The sequence below is a fragment of the Anomalospiza imberbis genome, chromosome 6 (genome assembly GCF_031753505.1).
Source record: "Anomalospiza imberbis isolate Cuckoo-Finch-1a 21T00152 chromosome 6, ASM3175350v1, whole genome shotgun sequence".
Lineage (NCBI taxonomy): Eukaryota > Metazoa > Chordata > Aves > Passeriformes > Viduidae > Anomalospiza > Anomalospiza imberbis.
In genome coordinates, this window is record NC_089686.1 from 60,721,362 (window position 1) to 60,734,555 (window position 13,194).

A 13,194-nucleotide genomic window follows, 5' to 3' on the forward strand; every position below is an offset into this window, starting at 1 on the left:
TTTAAGAACTTAGATTGCATTAACAGAACTTACCTTTGATACTGTTGACCTTCAATGTACTTGCAATGACACACTGGCTTTTTTTTTTTTAAAGAAGGGTCTTGTGCCAAATATGGACAGTTCTGAATCATAAAAAGCACAGGACTGACAAAAGCTTACTGGTGACGCTACTGGGTTCCTCGTCAAAATTTCATCAGGACGGATTCCCAAACTGCAATGTACGTGAAAATTTGGAGCTTTCGATTAAATATCAGATCCAGTTGTCTCTTACATCCTTATAAAGCCATTCTTAGTGTTACTGAAGGACTGCCTTCCTACTAACTCAGGGACGGGACTGAGGATGTAGAACCAGGTGTGAGACTCAGGTGGACACAAGGCTCACTGAGACAAAACTGAAACACTCCCACTGCAGAAACAAAAGGTACAACTGACACTACCCAAGATTTTGAAGAAGTATTATGGTTGCATTTTGTAAATACAGTCTTTGGAGCCTGCTTAAATCTTAAACTGTTTCTAGAGGGAAATAAAACTCCTATGCTGAGTAAATGGCCCTTGTAACTGGAGTCCAGACCACCAACAGCTCCTGCCCCCTCAAACACTGTCTCTCTCTAGTTATTCATACTGCATTATCATCAGTAATATATTATTCACACTATATTGATTTCCATGTGCTAATCTCCAGCTATGAAGCTCTCAATTTAAGCAAAGACCTCTAGAAATCAAAGTGGCAGCGTGAGATCTACACTTTTTTTTCCTTGAATTGTCTGAGGTACCTGAAAGCAGCCACCAAGGCTCCCGTGTAATCACATCACTGTGGCAGATGTCACTGGAGGGAGACAATTTTGTTAGATCTTTCTCCCTTTGAACAAGAGAGGAAAAGGAATACTCGTTAGCATTCTGGAAGGATCCTCAGCTGTAATATTTACATCATCCTCGCTGAATGAAAAATCTTGGGTTCTCAGTTTTTAACTACAGGTTAAAGTTCACCTTCTTCACCATCTGAGGCACAGAAACACTGAGTTGATATGTATTTAAATGACATTTAATGGAATATAAGAAAATATCTCGTTTAGGCCAAGGGTTTTATGGCTTAAGTCTGTGTGTACACCTGTGCAGAGTGTCTTTCTGGATCATCATTTTTGATACTAATTATTCCTTACAAAGTATAGAACGTACTCAGTTTTTTGTGCCAAACATAACAGAGGAACTCCATAAATCATGCATAAATACAAGAAATCATACAGTGTGTTGGTGATTATTTAACTAAGCTAAGAAGAAATATGGCTGTAATAGTTAAGAAGAATTTTTCTCAAATTTTATTTGAAATGCTGAAATGTTCAAACATATTGTAGAAATAAAGCAACGAAGAACAAGAATATAAACCTTTTAACTGACTCATTGAGGATTATAATTAATTTTGTTGATTCATTGGTTTATTTGTAATATACCAGGGCTAGAGAGGTTCTTACACTGCCAGACCCTTCCAAAACATACTCTGCAAAACAACGAAGAATGTTCAAGATAGCAAATTAAAAACACATTCAGTGTATCATTTTAACAAAATCCTTTCCTTTCCTCCTAAATTGATTTTCATAAGAGTAAACTCGCAGTAAAAAAATTAAATTAGGAATTGGAAAGTGATCTAAATATAAACCACCTCATGGTCTCCTACAGTACTGTAAGGATTAGATGTGTCTCAGAAAGCCTTTACAAACAGTGTATCTGGAATTGTTAAAGTCAATGCATCTGTAAGAATCCCTCAGTTCTTCAATTTGTCAGATAGAGGATGCTTTTTATTGATTCATTTCTAGGTCACTAAACTTTTGTGGTATTCAAAAGATCTAAAGTGCATCCCATATGGGGCTTTTCTGATAGCACCCATTGTAGCCTGGCTTCAATAGCTACTATTCAAAACCAAAGGAGTACAGCTTCCTTCATGTAAATAAACAAACAAATCATTTAGCACAGGTACTTCAGCAGCTCACTGATCACTTTCATAGAATCCCAGAATGAAATGCTTTCCTGAGAATGCCTGGACTTAGCATTTGATTGGCTAGGATAAATTTTCAACTGTTACCTTCATCTTTCCAAGCTCCTCGACATCCAAAAGAACTACCTTCACTCAGTATATGTAGGAACTAACACTTCAGACCATTTTAGTCCATACTCAGGACAAGCCTGGCCAAATCTTTAGTCTCAGCCTGCACACTAAAGAGCTGGCCCTTCATTGTGAACTTCATTTCCAGCTACTAAGGCACATCCTCTTGCAGCTGCAGCCTCTTTTCTGGCTGCAGTCAGCACAAGTCACACAGCACCGCGCAGCTTTCTCCAATTCTTTTGGAACAAAGGGTGTTCTCCAGCTAAGGAGCAGGTGAGTAACTAGTGAAGCGTGAAACTACACAAGGAAAAGAGATTATTTACCTAGAAGTTATGCATATTGTCTCCAGGACAAAAGCTCTTCTGATCCTACAGATAAGGACATAAATAAAATAGTCTGTTGGGATGGCTATCCCTGGGTCTCTTTCCACACGAGTGTGCTTTCCTGGCTGAAACAGCCATGGAGAAAGAGTGGGATTGTCACTGTGAGCACAGTGAATTCCAACATATAACCTTATAGCTGAACACTAAGGATGAAGACCAATTCCTATCTATGGGTCTTTTCAGCACTGCACTGTATAGGCTACTGGGGAGTCTTTGTTTTTCTTTTTGTAGGGTTGGGATCAAATATATGAGAGAGTATTTCTTGTTGGGACTCAGATGTTTATTCGTTCTTATCTCTTTAGAGTCTCACAAACTATGAGTTCTGCAGTAATTCACTCCAATTAACTAAAAATGGAGCCCTATGTCTCCACCTCTACAAAGTCTTTTAAGGATGAACTGCCTAATTAAGAAATGACACTGCAATTATTTTTACTTTTAACCTAATAACCAACTACTTGTCTGCAATGTGGACTTTTTTAACTAACTACACAATACTACTCAAATCTATGAAGAAGAAGGTGAATAAGAAGGACCAGCCTCCACCCTAAAACTTCTGTCTTGTTTTCTATATATTACTATATTCTAACACTTAAAACTCTAAAGTTTTCTGCTATGTAATATTAGACACTTCTATTTAAACTACACACTTATAATCTCAGTTTTATCCTTCAATTTTGGAAGTCTTTTCTACAGTCTCAGGTCAAATGCAGTGTTCTCTTGTTCCTGTCAGCACAGAAAGACTAAAATTCTCAGTAACCAGGGTTCCAAAGGCTACCAAATACATAAGGGACATTTCTCCACACCTGTCTGTAGCTACTACTCAAAGAAATTCGTGGGTCATAGAATTAGGTATAGAATCTTTTATCTAGGGCACAGAAAACAAAAGAGAGCAGATATGTGTGAGGCATTGTAAAAATTGAACTTATTTGAAAATGGAGGAAGCAAATCTAATTATAGAATTATTGATATGTAACCATGTGACCTTAAGGAAAAACTCCCTCTGCACAGAGGCATTCATGTTCCAAGAGAGGGATGCAGAATAAGCACTAGAACTGGAAGAATAAAAAGTCAGGGACAAGATCCACTGTAAGGTAACAAATACTGTATCTATAAATACTGCTTTTACCATACCTGACTTCCAAACATCACTATGTTAAAGAGCATGAAGGTCTTTGAAAAACTCCAGTGGTCATCTGTAGTATAATTGCTTAAAATGATGAGAGCTGGAAGAGGAAAAATAAGCCTGCAACAATGTGATGTACAGATGGCTTATTTTTTTTTTCTCTCTACAAAGTCTAGACAGGTTGCCCTAAAGCTGCCAAAAGCCTGTCACAGCCTATCAGTATTGATAATTTTTCTACCAGATAGATGACTCTACGCTGTGGTCCTGTGACCTAAGGTGTGTCTTTCTCCAGCTATGAAACATCTCTCTAAATTGCTGCAGGTTATAAAAAGAGATAATTTTAATAATCTCAAATTCCATTTAAAAGATACTTTTCCAATGTCCACGTTTACTAAGCTTGAGGGGATATACTTTGTGTCACTTGCATTTAATTAGCACATGCCAAACCAGAGTTGTCAAACACACAAGTTACAATATTTGGCATTTAGCCATACTTCAGGAAGGTGAATTCTGCTAACTGGTATTTTGTAGAATTATATTTAGCAAATCACTGTTTTGTACCTCTCTTGAGATTATCTTTTTCAGCTTTAAAACGATGATAAATTCAGTTATATTGACAAGTGAAGAGAGCTCTTACCAATCAGGTTAAATTGCATGCCTAACAAAAATAAAAGTAGCTAATTAAAGTAGCTGAAACTGCTTCGAGGCTTAGAATGTACAAGTGTAGACCTGCTTTTCACCAGACAACTTTAACTTTTAATAACTGACCTCAGCTACCAACAAACCCCCTCCTACTGATAATCTTTAAAACATTTAGCTGTCAGTGACCTTGTCAAAACTGGGGCTTTTAAAGGTAAGCAAGAATAGGTTCTTACAGGGTGCCCAGGACACCTCTAGTGAGGGTGCTGCAGTTCACTATGCAGAATGTGTTATATAAACAAAGCTTGCCTTTAAAAACAAAATAACAATTTTAAATTGTTTAAAAAATAAATTAACAAACAAAAATTAAAATAATTATAATAATTATATATTATGATACAGCAACATATTAATTAAATATAATTAAAATATTAATTATATATTATATATTGATACATATACATTATAAAATATATTATTATTATCATCATAATAAAAAAAATTTAAAAGAAAAATATTCTCCTGGAAACTCTTCCTGGCCTGGCGAAACACACATGCAAAAGCTTGAAGGACACTGGAGTGGAGAGGGGAAGGAGTGTGCTTATTTTACTTGTCTGCTTTGAGAAGGGGGACTTCTGGGAAGCTCATCTTCTGCAGCAGGTTCAGATGAAGCCAGAAATGTGTGGTCTCACATCCACACTCAACAAGCTGCTTTGATGGAGTTCCACATCAAAGTGCTTCTCAGAAACCCACTACTGTAAGGATTTTTAATCTGAATGAAAATTTACTAGTGAAAATCCTAATTCTTGTAGATGAACAAACCTCAGGAAGTTTCAAGCTGCTCTGGTAGGTAGGATCTTCCATGAGACTACCATGTGCTTCAACTCTCTAATTTTCATATAATTAAAACACTGTCAAAAGAATATACTATAGAATTAAGCTCAACTGAAAATCACAATGCTCTTTATTATGAATTGAGTTCAACAACTTGCACACTTCTGTTTCAAACAATATTTTACAGTCTTATCAAGTAACCTGTGCCATCAGTACATGTTCAGAACACAACAGTTCAAATAAATATTTTAATACCCTGAATCTACTATTATTTGGTTAAATTAACCAAGATAATGCGTCAAATAATGACGATGAGCATTTAATTTGCAAAGGGAGCTAAGCTAAAAGTAATTCAATTTATTCTCACCTTAGAGAATGTTGAAGGAAGGGGAAGAATTTAACCTTTTTGTAACACTTGGAGTGCAACACAGAAAGATCTTCCTAGGAGGTTTATCACTGACAGCTTCAATCCTGATAATATTAAGCTTGCCTAGACTAATCTCATGACAAAATTTCTTGGTGTGCTGACAGGACATTCTAACAATGCCATTCCAACGTTACCCACACCAACTTCAAAAAGCAGTCTCCAGATTTTTAGACTAATGAGTCATGAATAAATATAGTTCCTGCTTTAAGACTTTTATAATATAATTATGTGTTTCGAAACAACATATGGTAAGTCTCATTTGGGAAAAAAAAATAGTTTTCAGATCTAAAAGAGACATTCTCAAGCTAAATTTCAGATCACAAATACACAACCAACACAGAGGATAAGTAAATTAAAAACTACCACAGAGTATGGCCAGATATGCAGTCAGAGGAAACAAAGTTCAGGTAAAAATCCTTTCAGGAAAAATCTTCCATTGAGCCATCAGCATCCACATGAGTATTTTTCACATCCACAACACCCTGTGTGGATTGCACTACTTCTTTCATTTAATGGCAATTTTCCTGCTAGTAGGCTCATTGGATGCCACCCAGTCTGTGAAGGGGCAGTGACTATTGTAATGGGAAGACAAAATTAATCCAGTCTCACAATCTCTGATTTATGTAAAACAGAATAGGTTCTAAATTTCTTTTTCTTCTTCCTTTACCACAGCAAGATGGCAGCTCTTCAAAACTGAAAATTTTGGAATTAGGTAACATCAGTTATTTTTTCTGGCAAGCAACTTTTCAAATTACTTAATCTGCATCAAACCATACACTAATTTATATACTTGATGTAAAAATCAACATTTTCTAAGACTCAGTGGCACATCAATAACTGTCCCTAGTGCATAAAATGCAGAAATAGAGACTAGCCTTGAAATAACAGGAAGCCATAGTGAGAGCAATTACCTTCCTCAGTGGCAAACAGAAAATTTTATTCAGTCTTTAGTGCAGGTTACATGAACCCTACACCAACAGAAAAGAACATGTTGTAATTCTAATAGTGGCTAAAAGAGATTTCAAATAAATTTTTCCCAAATCCCACTGTTTGGATTTTTAGTGTTAAGACCAGTTTTTGAACTGTAACAATTCAAAATACATAACCAAAACTCTAGATACAAATTCAGTTTCCCAAGCAATGGTTGTCTTTCCACAGGGAAAGTAAACACAGATAAAATATTCAGACCACAGTGTTTTCATCCCTTTTAGAAAATGAATGAAAATTACAGATTCAATCTGTCTCAAGGCTGAAAAGCCACACACTGAAGAGCTTCTATCACTAGAGACAAGCAGGCTCTTAAAACACTCTACAGGCACAAGTTCTTTGAAAGCACCCAAATCACCCAGGCATGTGGCAGTCTGCTTTGTCCCTAGGCAAGGCTGAAATCTAGTCACTGCTCTCAATTATGAGATTCAAGTGCTCCTTCAGGGTGGAGATTACTACAAGAATTCTTAATTTTTCTGCTGGTTTTGTGTCAACTCAGTCAAACAGAAAGGAAAGCTGGAGACCTCAGCTGCAATGGAGATGGTGCCAGAGAGTTGCACTGTGGTCTGTAAAGGGAATTCTGGTGGAATCTATTTAATCACCTCAGTGTGCCTCATTCACACCCTGACAGAAAGCAGCCTTCCATCACCTTGCTCTCAGCTGATTCTGGCAACCAAAAGAGTCAAAGTTTCTGCATTGCACGTCTTCGTCAGATAGCCAAATTAAAAAAAAAAAACCCTTTGTGATGACACAGTTTGAATCTAACAGCAGTTTACAAAATCTTAACTAATGTATGTACTCTGCTAGTAAGTCCTGAAATGTGCTAAACGCCCTGTTTTCAAACAGATATTTGGGGTATTCTTTGTGGGTGCTCAAGCCTGCCTAAAATTAAGATTTTGATTCACCTCCAGTAATTCCTGAGATAGACAATAGTCCATTCTGAAGGCTACACAACGTGAAGGAACCTGAGAGTTATACTTTCCTAAAGTGTGACTTCAAAAAACAGTGAAAAGAGAGGCTGTTTAATGAATACATTAAAGAGTGAAAAGCTCCAGAATATGGCTTTAAGAATCTATATCTTCTATACTAACCAATAAGAAGAAGGGTTCCAACAGGTACGCCTCCACCTGGAAACAAAACAAAATGAAGAATAAAGTAAGACTACATTTTAATAGTATGTTAGAGAACAATTAACTTTTCGTAGTTTATGAGTCAAAGAAAGGTGATAACGGGGAATTTAAAAATATAAAAGTGAACAACATTTTAATTACCTCTGCAATACTTACTACAATTCTCTATTATGAAATAATTATACATTACATGTAATTATATACTGCACATTACAATTACTTTCACAATATACTGTGCTATCATCATTGTGGTAAAAAGATCCTGCAGAGCTCTACGCAAGCACGCTCAAGTACTACAGTGGTGATGCATGGTCTGAGCCAGCAGATTTTTACTGGGATAACTCACGTGAGTAAACATTCCCCAAATGAAATTAGTATTAACTACTAGCAAGTGATATTCTTTTGTATCAAGAAGGATGTAAGGTAAGTGACCTACTAAGATTTTAGTAGATTTTAGCAAATTTCCCCCCCTCCAAATCTTCGAGGCAAAATCCTGGCTCCACTTTTTTCTTTCTTGCTTTTTATCTCACTGCTGAAAAATGATATGGCAGCAAGACTTTCACCCATTGAAACCTGGACTGAGAGATCATAGATGTCACAACACACACTATGAAAAAACATGCACTATTGAAGACACTAAAGTCTTTATAGTAGGTCTTGGACAAAACAACTCCATGAATTCCTTTACAAGGACAGCGAAAGAAGAACTAGTATTTTATTTTAGGGAAAGAGTACACCGGTTTATAATCCGAATTCCAAGAATTACAATAGTGAAATATATATATGTGTATAACCTGAATAATAACCTGAAATCAGACTATTTTGTTTAGCAATTATGTAAGACTGTGACAGGAAAGCTAAAAATCCCTGGAAGTGTTCAGATGGCCACATGTAACCAGCCTAGAGAAGTGTTTTGCATGAAAACTGCAGGATGTTGTCTGCAGTTTTGTCCTGATTTAAAAGCAGCTTAGGAGCAAACTAATTGATGAATCCCATCAGCACAGTATGCAAAGATCCAGAAGTCAATTCTGGACTGCTCAGATGGACTCCACTGAAGAGGATCTTTCATTTTATACATTTGTAAGAGCTCAATAAACTCCACTAGCAATTGATTCCAATATGAGTTGGATCAACTTCTTAATATTCAGTTTTGCTAATGGGACTACAAATACCTGCAGTACCTGTAATGTTGATATACCCAAAAGGAAGAAAAAGCAAATTGCTCTCCCAAAGGCCAAAACCTGCTCATATTGTTGCATAATAACACCTGAATTAATACCAGAACAGGATCACTTTGCCATCATGCCATGATGCACTACAATTCAAGCAGTACTGGGCAGTGAAAGTGTTTAGTGAGTTACTAATTTCATAGTTATAGAGAAGCAGATGTTTCAAGCTAAACTCCTGAGTCAAGCTGTACAAGTGCTTCAATATCTACAGCAAGCTGATCAGGTAAAAAAAAACAAAACAAAACAAAACAATTTTAACTGTTGTTTATCAGAAAGTTAAAATCACTCATGAAATCCCCATGTTCTAAGCCAATGATTTTTGCTCCATTTATTTATAAATGCAAATGAACCCAAACAGGGGAAAGCAAAAAAAAAAAAGACCAAAATCTGAAATCATACTGATGTTTGATAAAAAGTATGCTTCACTGCATTTAATAGTTCAGGGAGACAGAACACACGGGTTACTAACAACAGTTGTTTAAAATGAGCACATGCTCTATATAGTCCCTAGGAAAGAAAATGTACTCCAAATGTTGAGATTTTACCCAATCCTAGGTTGACATAGAAAAACATGATTAAAGCAGCCATAAGTAATGCATTAGCTCATGGCAATAAGGACTTTAAAACCTTGGTTAGAAAGAAGTTCACTTGTAGCCACAACAGAAGTAGCGTCTCTTGTGCTTTTACAGCGAATTTGTTTGTCAAACAGCGCAGCCAAAATTCTCTCAAGCTGTATTTTCAGATCACCAATGGTACTGTTTCTCCAAGGCAGAGCTGTAACATATGTGCACATACCCTGGTTGTTCAAGGCAAACTCAGGTCAGAGCATTGTCTTTATGTTATCAGATGTAGTGAGTGGTTTGAACAAGTGTCTTCTATTAGAGGGAATGCAAAACTATTGCAGTCACCATGGTTACACCTTCATATTACAATGAGCAACAATACTAGTAAATGAAACAAAAGACAACAGGAAAGCTCATGGAATCAAAAGGAAGAGGCAAAATCTATAAGTTTCCCAAGAAAGCTGCCGTGAACTTGCTACTCTTCCTAATCTCGCTATTTTCATTTTCCTTTGCCAGTATCTAAGGCAGTAGAGTATATAAACATCTAAGCAAGACTTGTAACTTTCCTCATTGCTACTTACAGCAGAGAGATTTAAGATCTTATGGAGAGAAACACAACAAACTTTGCAAGCTGACAGGTGCCCAGATTGTTTTCAAAGCATGTCCCTGACCTTTTTTCCAGCAGCCTAAAACAGAACATTCAATACCAGGATGTGATGGTTATATTACACAACCATTGCAGAGAACTGCTCTGGCACACGGCAGGCATATGTGGCCCATAGACCTTGGAAGTAAACTTACATAAATCAATATAAGATATTTATAAATATAAAATGTAGAAATCTATAAAATAAATATAAACATTTGTAAAATAAATAAATATAAAGTATGGAAGTGCACAGTGCTCTGATGGTAACACTGCATTTGAAAGCCAGCACTCATCTACCACTTCTCTTTCAAAGGAGATTCACTCCTTTAGAGTGAGCCACAACCATGCAACCATCAGCTGTAGGGTGAAATAAACTCCTCCTTGGATTCTTTGCCTTTTCCTCTCTTCAGAAGCTCCTCATTAGACCTGTGTGTGATAACACCATGCTTTCCCTCACTCACAGGCTGCAGTTTCATGTCTGGCAATGAATTCTGTATCTGGGTTACAGCCACAGATCTACAAGACTGCCTAGTGATAGTTACAAAGATTGTCTATGAAAATACCAGACTAAAAGAGTTTATACTAACTTCCATTGGGAATTTATACAAAAAAAAATTGTCCTCAGTCCCTGGAGACAATAAAAATTCAATATTTTTACAGTCAATTATTTGACTGTTAATGGGCAAGACAAAAGAAGAAAAGTACCAGTATTCTTTCAGAAACACATAAACAGCATTCTGCAACACATTAATGAAGCACTTCCACACCCAGAAAAAGGACACAAAGCAGACCAAGTCAGCACTTGTAGAGTCACCAGCACAGTGGGCTGCACTGATGCCTCAGGTTTCAGCTTTTCTATTTTTCACAATCTGTGCTGCTTCAGTGTGCACTTCTGAGCTTCACACGAGGGGATGGTGAGCTCTGCACAGAGCAGGGAGACAAAACAATTCCTGCTCCAGCTGGGCACCAAGGACAAATGACCCAAATCTCAGCCCAAGAGCACCAACAACGTGGGCTGGAGAGAGAAAAACAAGCAGGATGGGACTGCATGGGCTAAAGCTGGAATGGGACAATGAACTCCAGTGTGCCCATGGAGCAGAGCTGATCACAGTGAGAGCCCCCGGGAGCGCTCGTGCATTTTGGGACCATTTGGGTTCATCTTGGGTGCAGCCCTGGTTGGGCTCTGGTGCTGCCCAAGGTGGATCCATGGAGGAGATCCTTTGAATAAATCCCTGCTTTATTCTCTAGCTCTGTCCAGTCTCTGTTCTAGGTCAGCCTTCTCAAGGCATCAGCACCATCAGAGGCTCAGTCAGACGTTCCAAGGATGTTCCCCTTTACTCACATCACATCTGGAACACCAGGCCCAGATGACTTTGAGCCCCTCCATTCAAGAAAGAATAAACATAAACTGGCGTCCAGGTAGGAGAATGAAAATGAGGCAACTGATCCAAGAGAACTGACTCAAGGAAGTGGGCTTGTTCAGTCTGGAGAAGAGAGGAAAAGCTGAAGGCCCTGGGGTGGTACCCAAGAGAAGCGACTGCCACTCTGCTGGAGCCCTGACTCCTGAGCATTTCAGACTTTCTGTGCTGCCAGGCACTGACCCCCAGGAGAACACTGCATTGACCTGAGGCTGTGGAGAAGGCTTCCAAAATGGAATGACAGAACTGGGATTATTTAGACTGGGTGTTTGAATAGAAGTGTGTAATATCACAGGGTGGGAAACTCAGTTTAATGTTTTAGAATACAGTAATAGATATAAAGCAAGATGGAGGTTTTAGGGCAGTGGCTGGTCCTTCTTCTTCACCTTCTTCTCCATGGGTTTGGGTGGTTTTGTGGAATTGGATAAAAAAGTCCACATTGCATGACTGGTTATTGGGTTAAAAGTAACAATAATTTAGGTGTCATTTCCTAATTGGACAGTTTATCCTTAAAAGGCATTGTAGAGTTAGATACAGGGCCATTTTTAGTTTGTTAGAGTGAAGTTGAGTAGTTTGTTAGTGTGTTGAGTGAGGGTTTGTGAGACTGTAGAAAAAGAACTAATAAACATCTGAGTTCCTGTTGGATCCCACCCCTGCTTGGGGTGAGCCCGTAAAGGTGGAAAAGTCTCTCTTCTAACTTGTGTCTCTAAAGAAAGACTCAGTAGTCTTTGGTCGTTCGGTCTCAAGGTAGTTTATTGTGTGTTATCTAAAAGATTTCTCCCCGAGCTGCTGCGGTCCGTTCAGCAGTCAGGCAAGGGCACACTCCGACGCCCAGGGGGCTGGTGCCCTCTTTTATATCATACATTATGTATTAAATGTTTATAGTTTTTCCCCAATGACCATCACCTGTACTGAACAGTGACTTTCTACTCTAAACCAATCTGTGAGTGCCAACATCACCAAGAACATGGAGGTTAGGAAGGAGAAGGAAAGAGGACAGGGCACGCCCAAATCCCTCCAATCTTAGAACTTCTGACCCCCATGTACAAAACTCAGGCCCCTCTGTACAAGGCCTAGAACCCCCCTGTACAGCACTCAAAAACTCTTCCTCTCACTTTCTGACTATTTCTACTACAATATCTAAACTTTTGTGATTTCTTGTTCTTCCTGCAAGGTTGGTAAATTGTTCTGTGGATCAGGTTCAAAGCCACAGGGGTCTGTGGCTGCATTCTAGGGTATCAAATGTTTCTGACCTGGGCCCAGAACATCCAAGAGTGTCCAAGGGACATTCTGGGTTCCGACAAGTCCCAACAAGAAATACCTTCTCATACATTTAATCCTGACCCTGGCAAAAAAGAAGCAAAGACTCCACAACAACAACTGAGCTCTTCACTGAGGTGCACTGGGAGAGCAACAAGCAACACATGGGAGCTGAAACAGGGGAGGTTCCCAGTGGATATAAGGAAAAAGAAAATTCCCTACAAAAATAATTAAGCATTGGACTGGGTTATCCTGAGGTGCTGCAAAATCTCTGCCACTGCAGATTTTCCACTGGACAAAGCCCTGAGAAATCCACTCTGAATTCAGAGCTGAGCCTGCTTTAAGGCTGCAGAGGGGAAATTCCTGAGGTCCCTCCTCAGCCTCCAAAATGAGTGGTTCTGTACAGTTCACCCAGCTGGAGGTGTGTTCCAACAAAGCCTGGCACCAGTGGGAA

At 38.4% G+C, this 13,194-nt stretch overlaps 1 protein-coding gene across 3 annotated transcripts in view; it reads right to left on the bottom strand.

Moving 5' to 3' along the window:
• The window catches only part of ELP4 (elongator acetyltransferase complex subunit 4), a 130,947-nt gene that overhangs the window by 115,394 nt on the left and 2,359 nt on the right, over positions 1-13,194 (bottom strand). For all 3 annotated transcript variants that reach the window (XM_068194807.1, XM_068194809.1, XM_068194808.1), the window contains exon 2: positions 7,583-7,618. In XM_068194807.1, the coding sequence (XP_068050908.1) occupies positions 7,583-7,618 (36 nt within the window). The remainder of the gene's footprint in view (positions 1-7,582; positions 7,619-13,194) is intronic.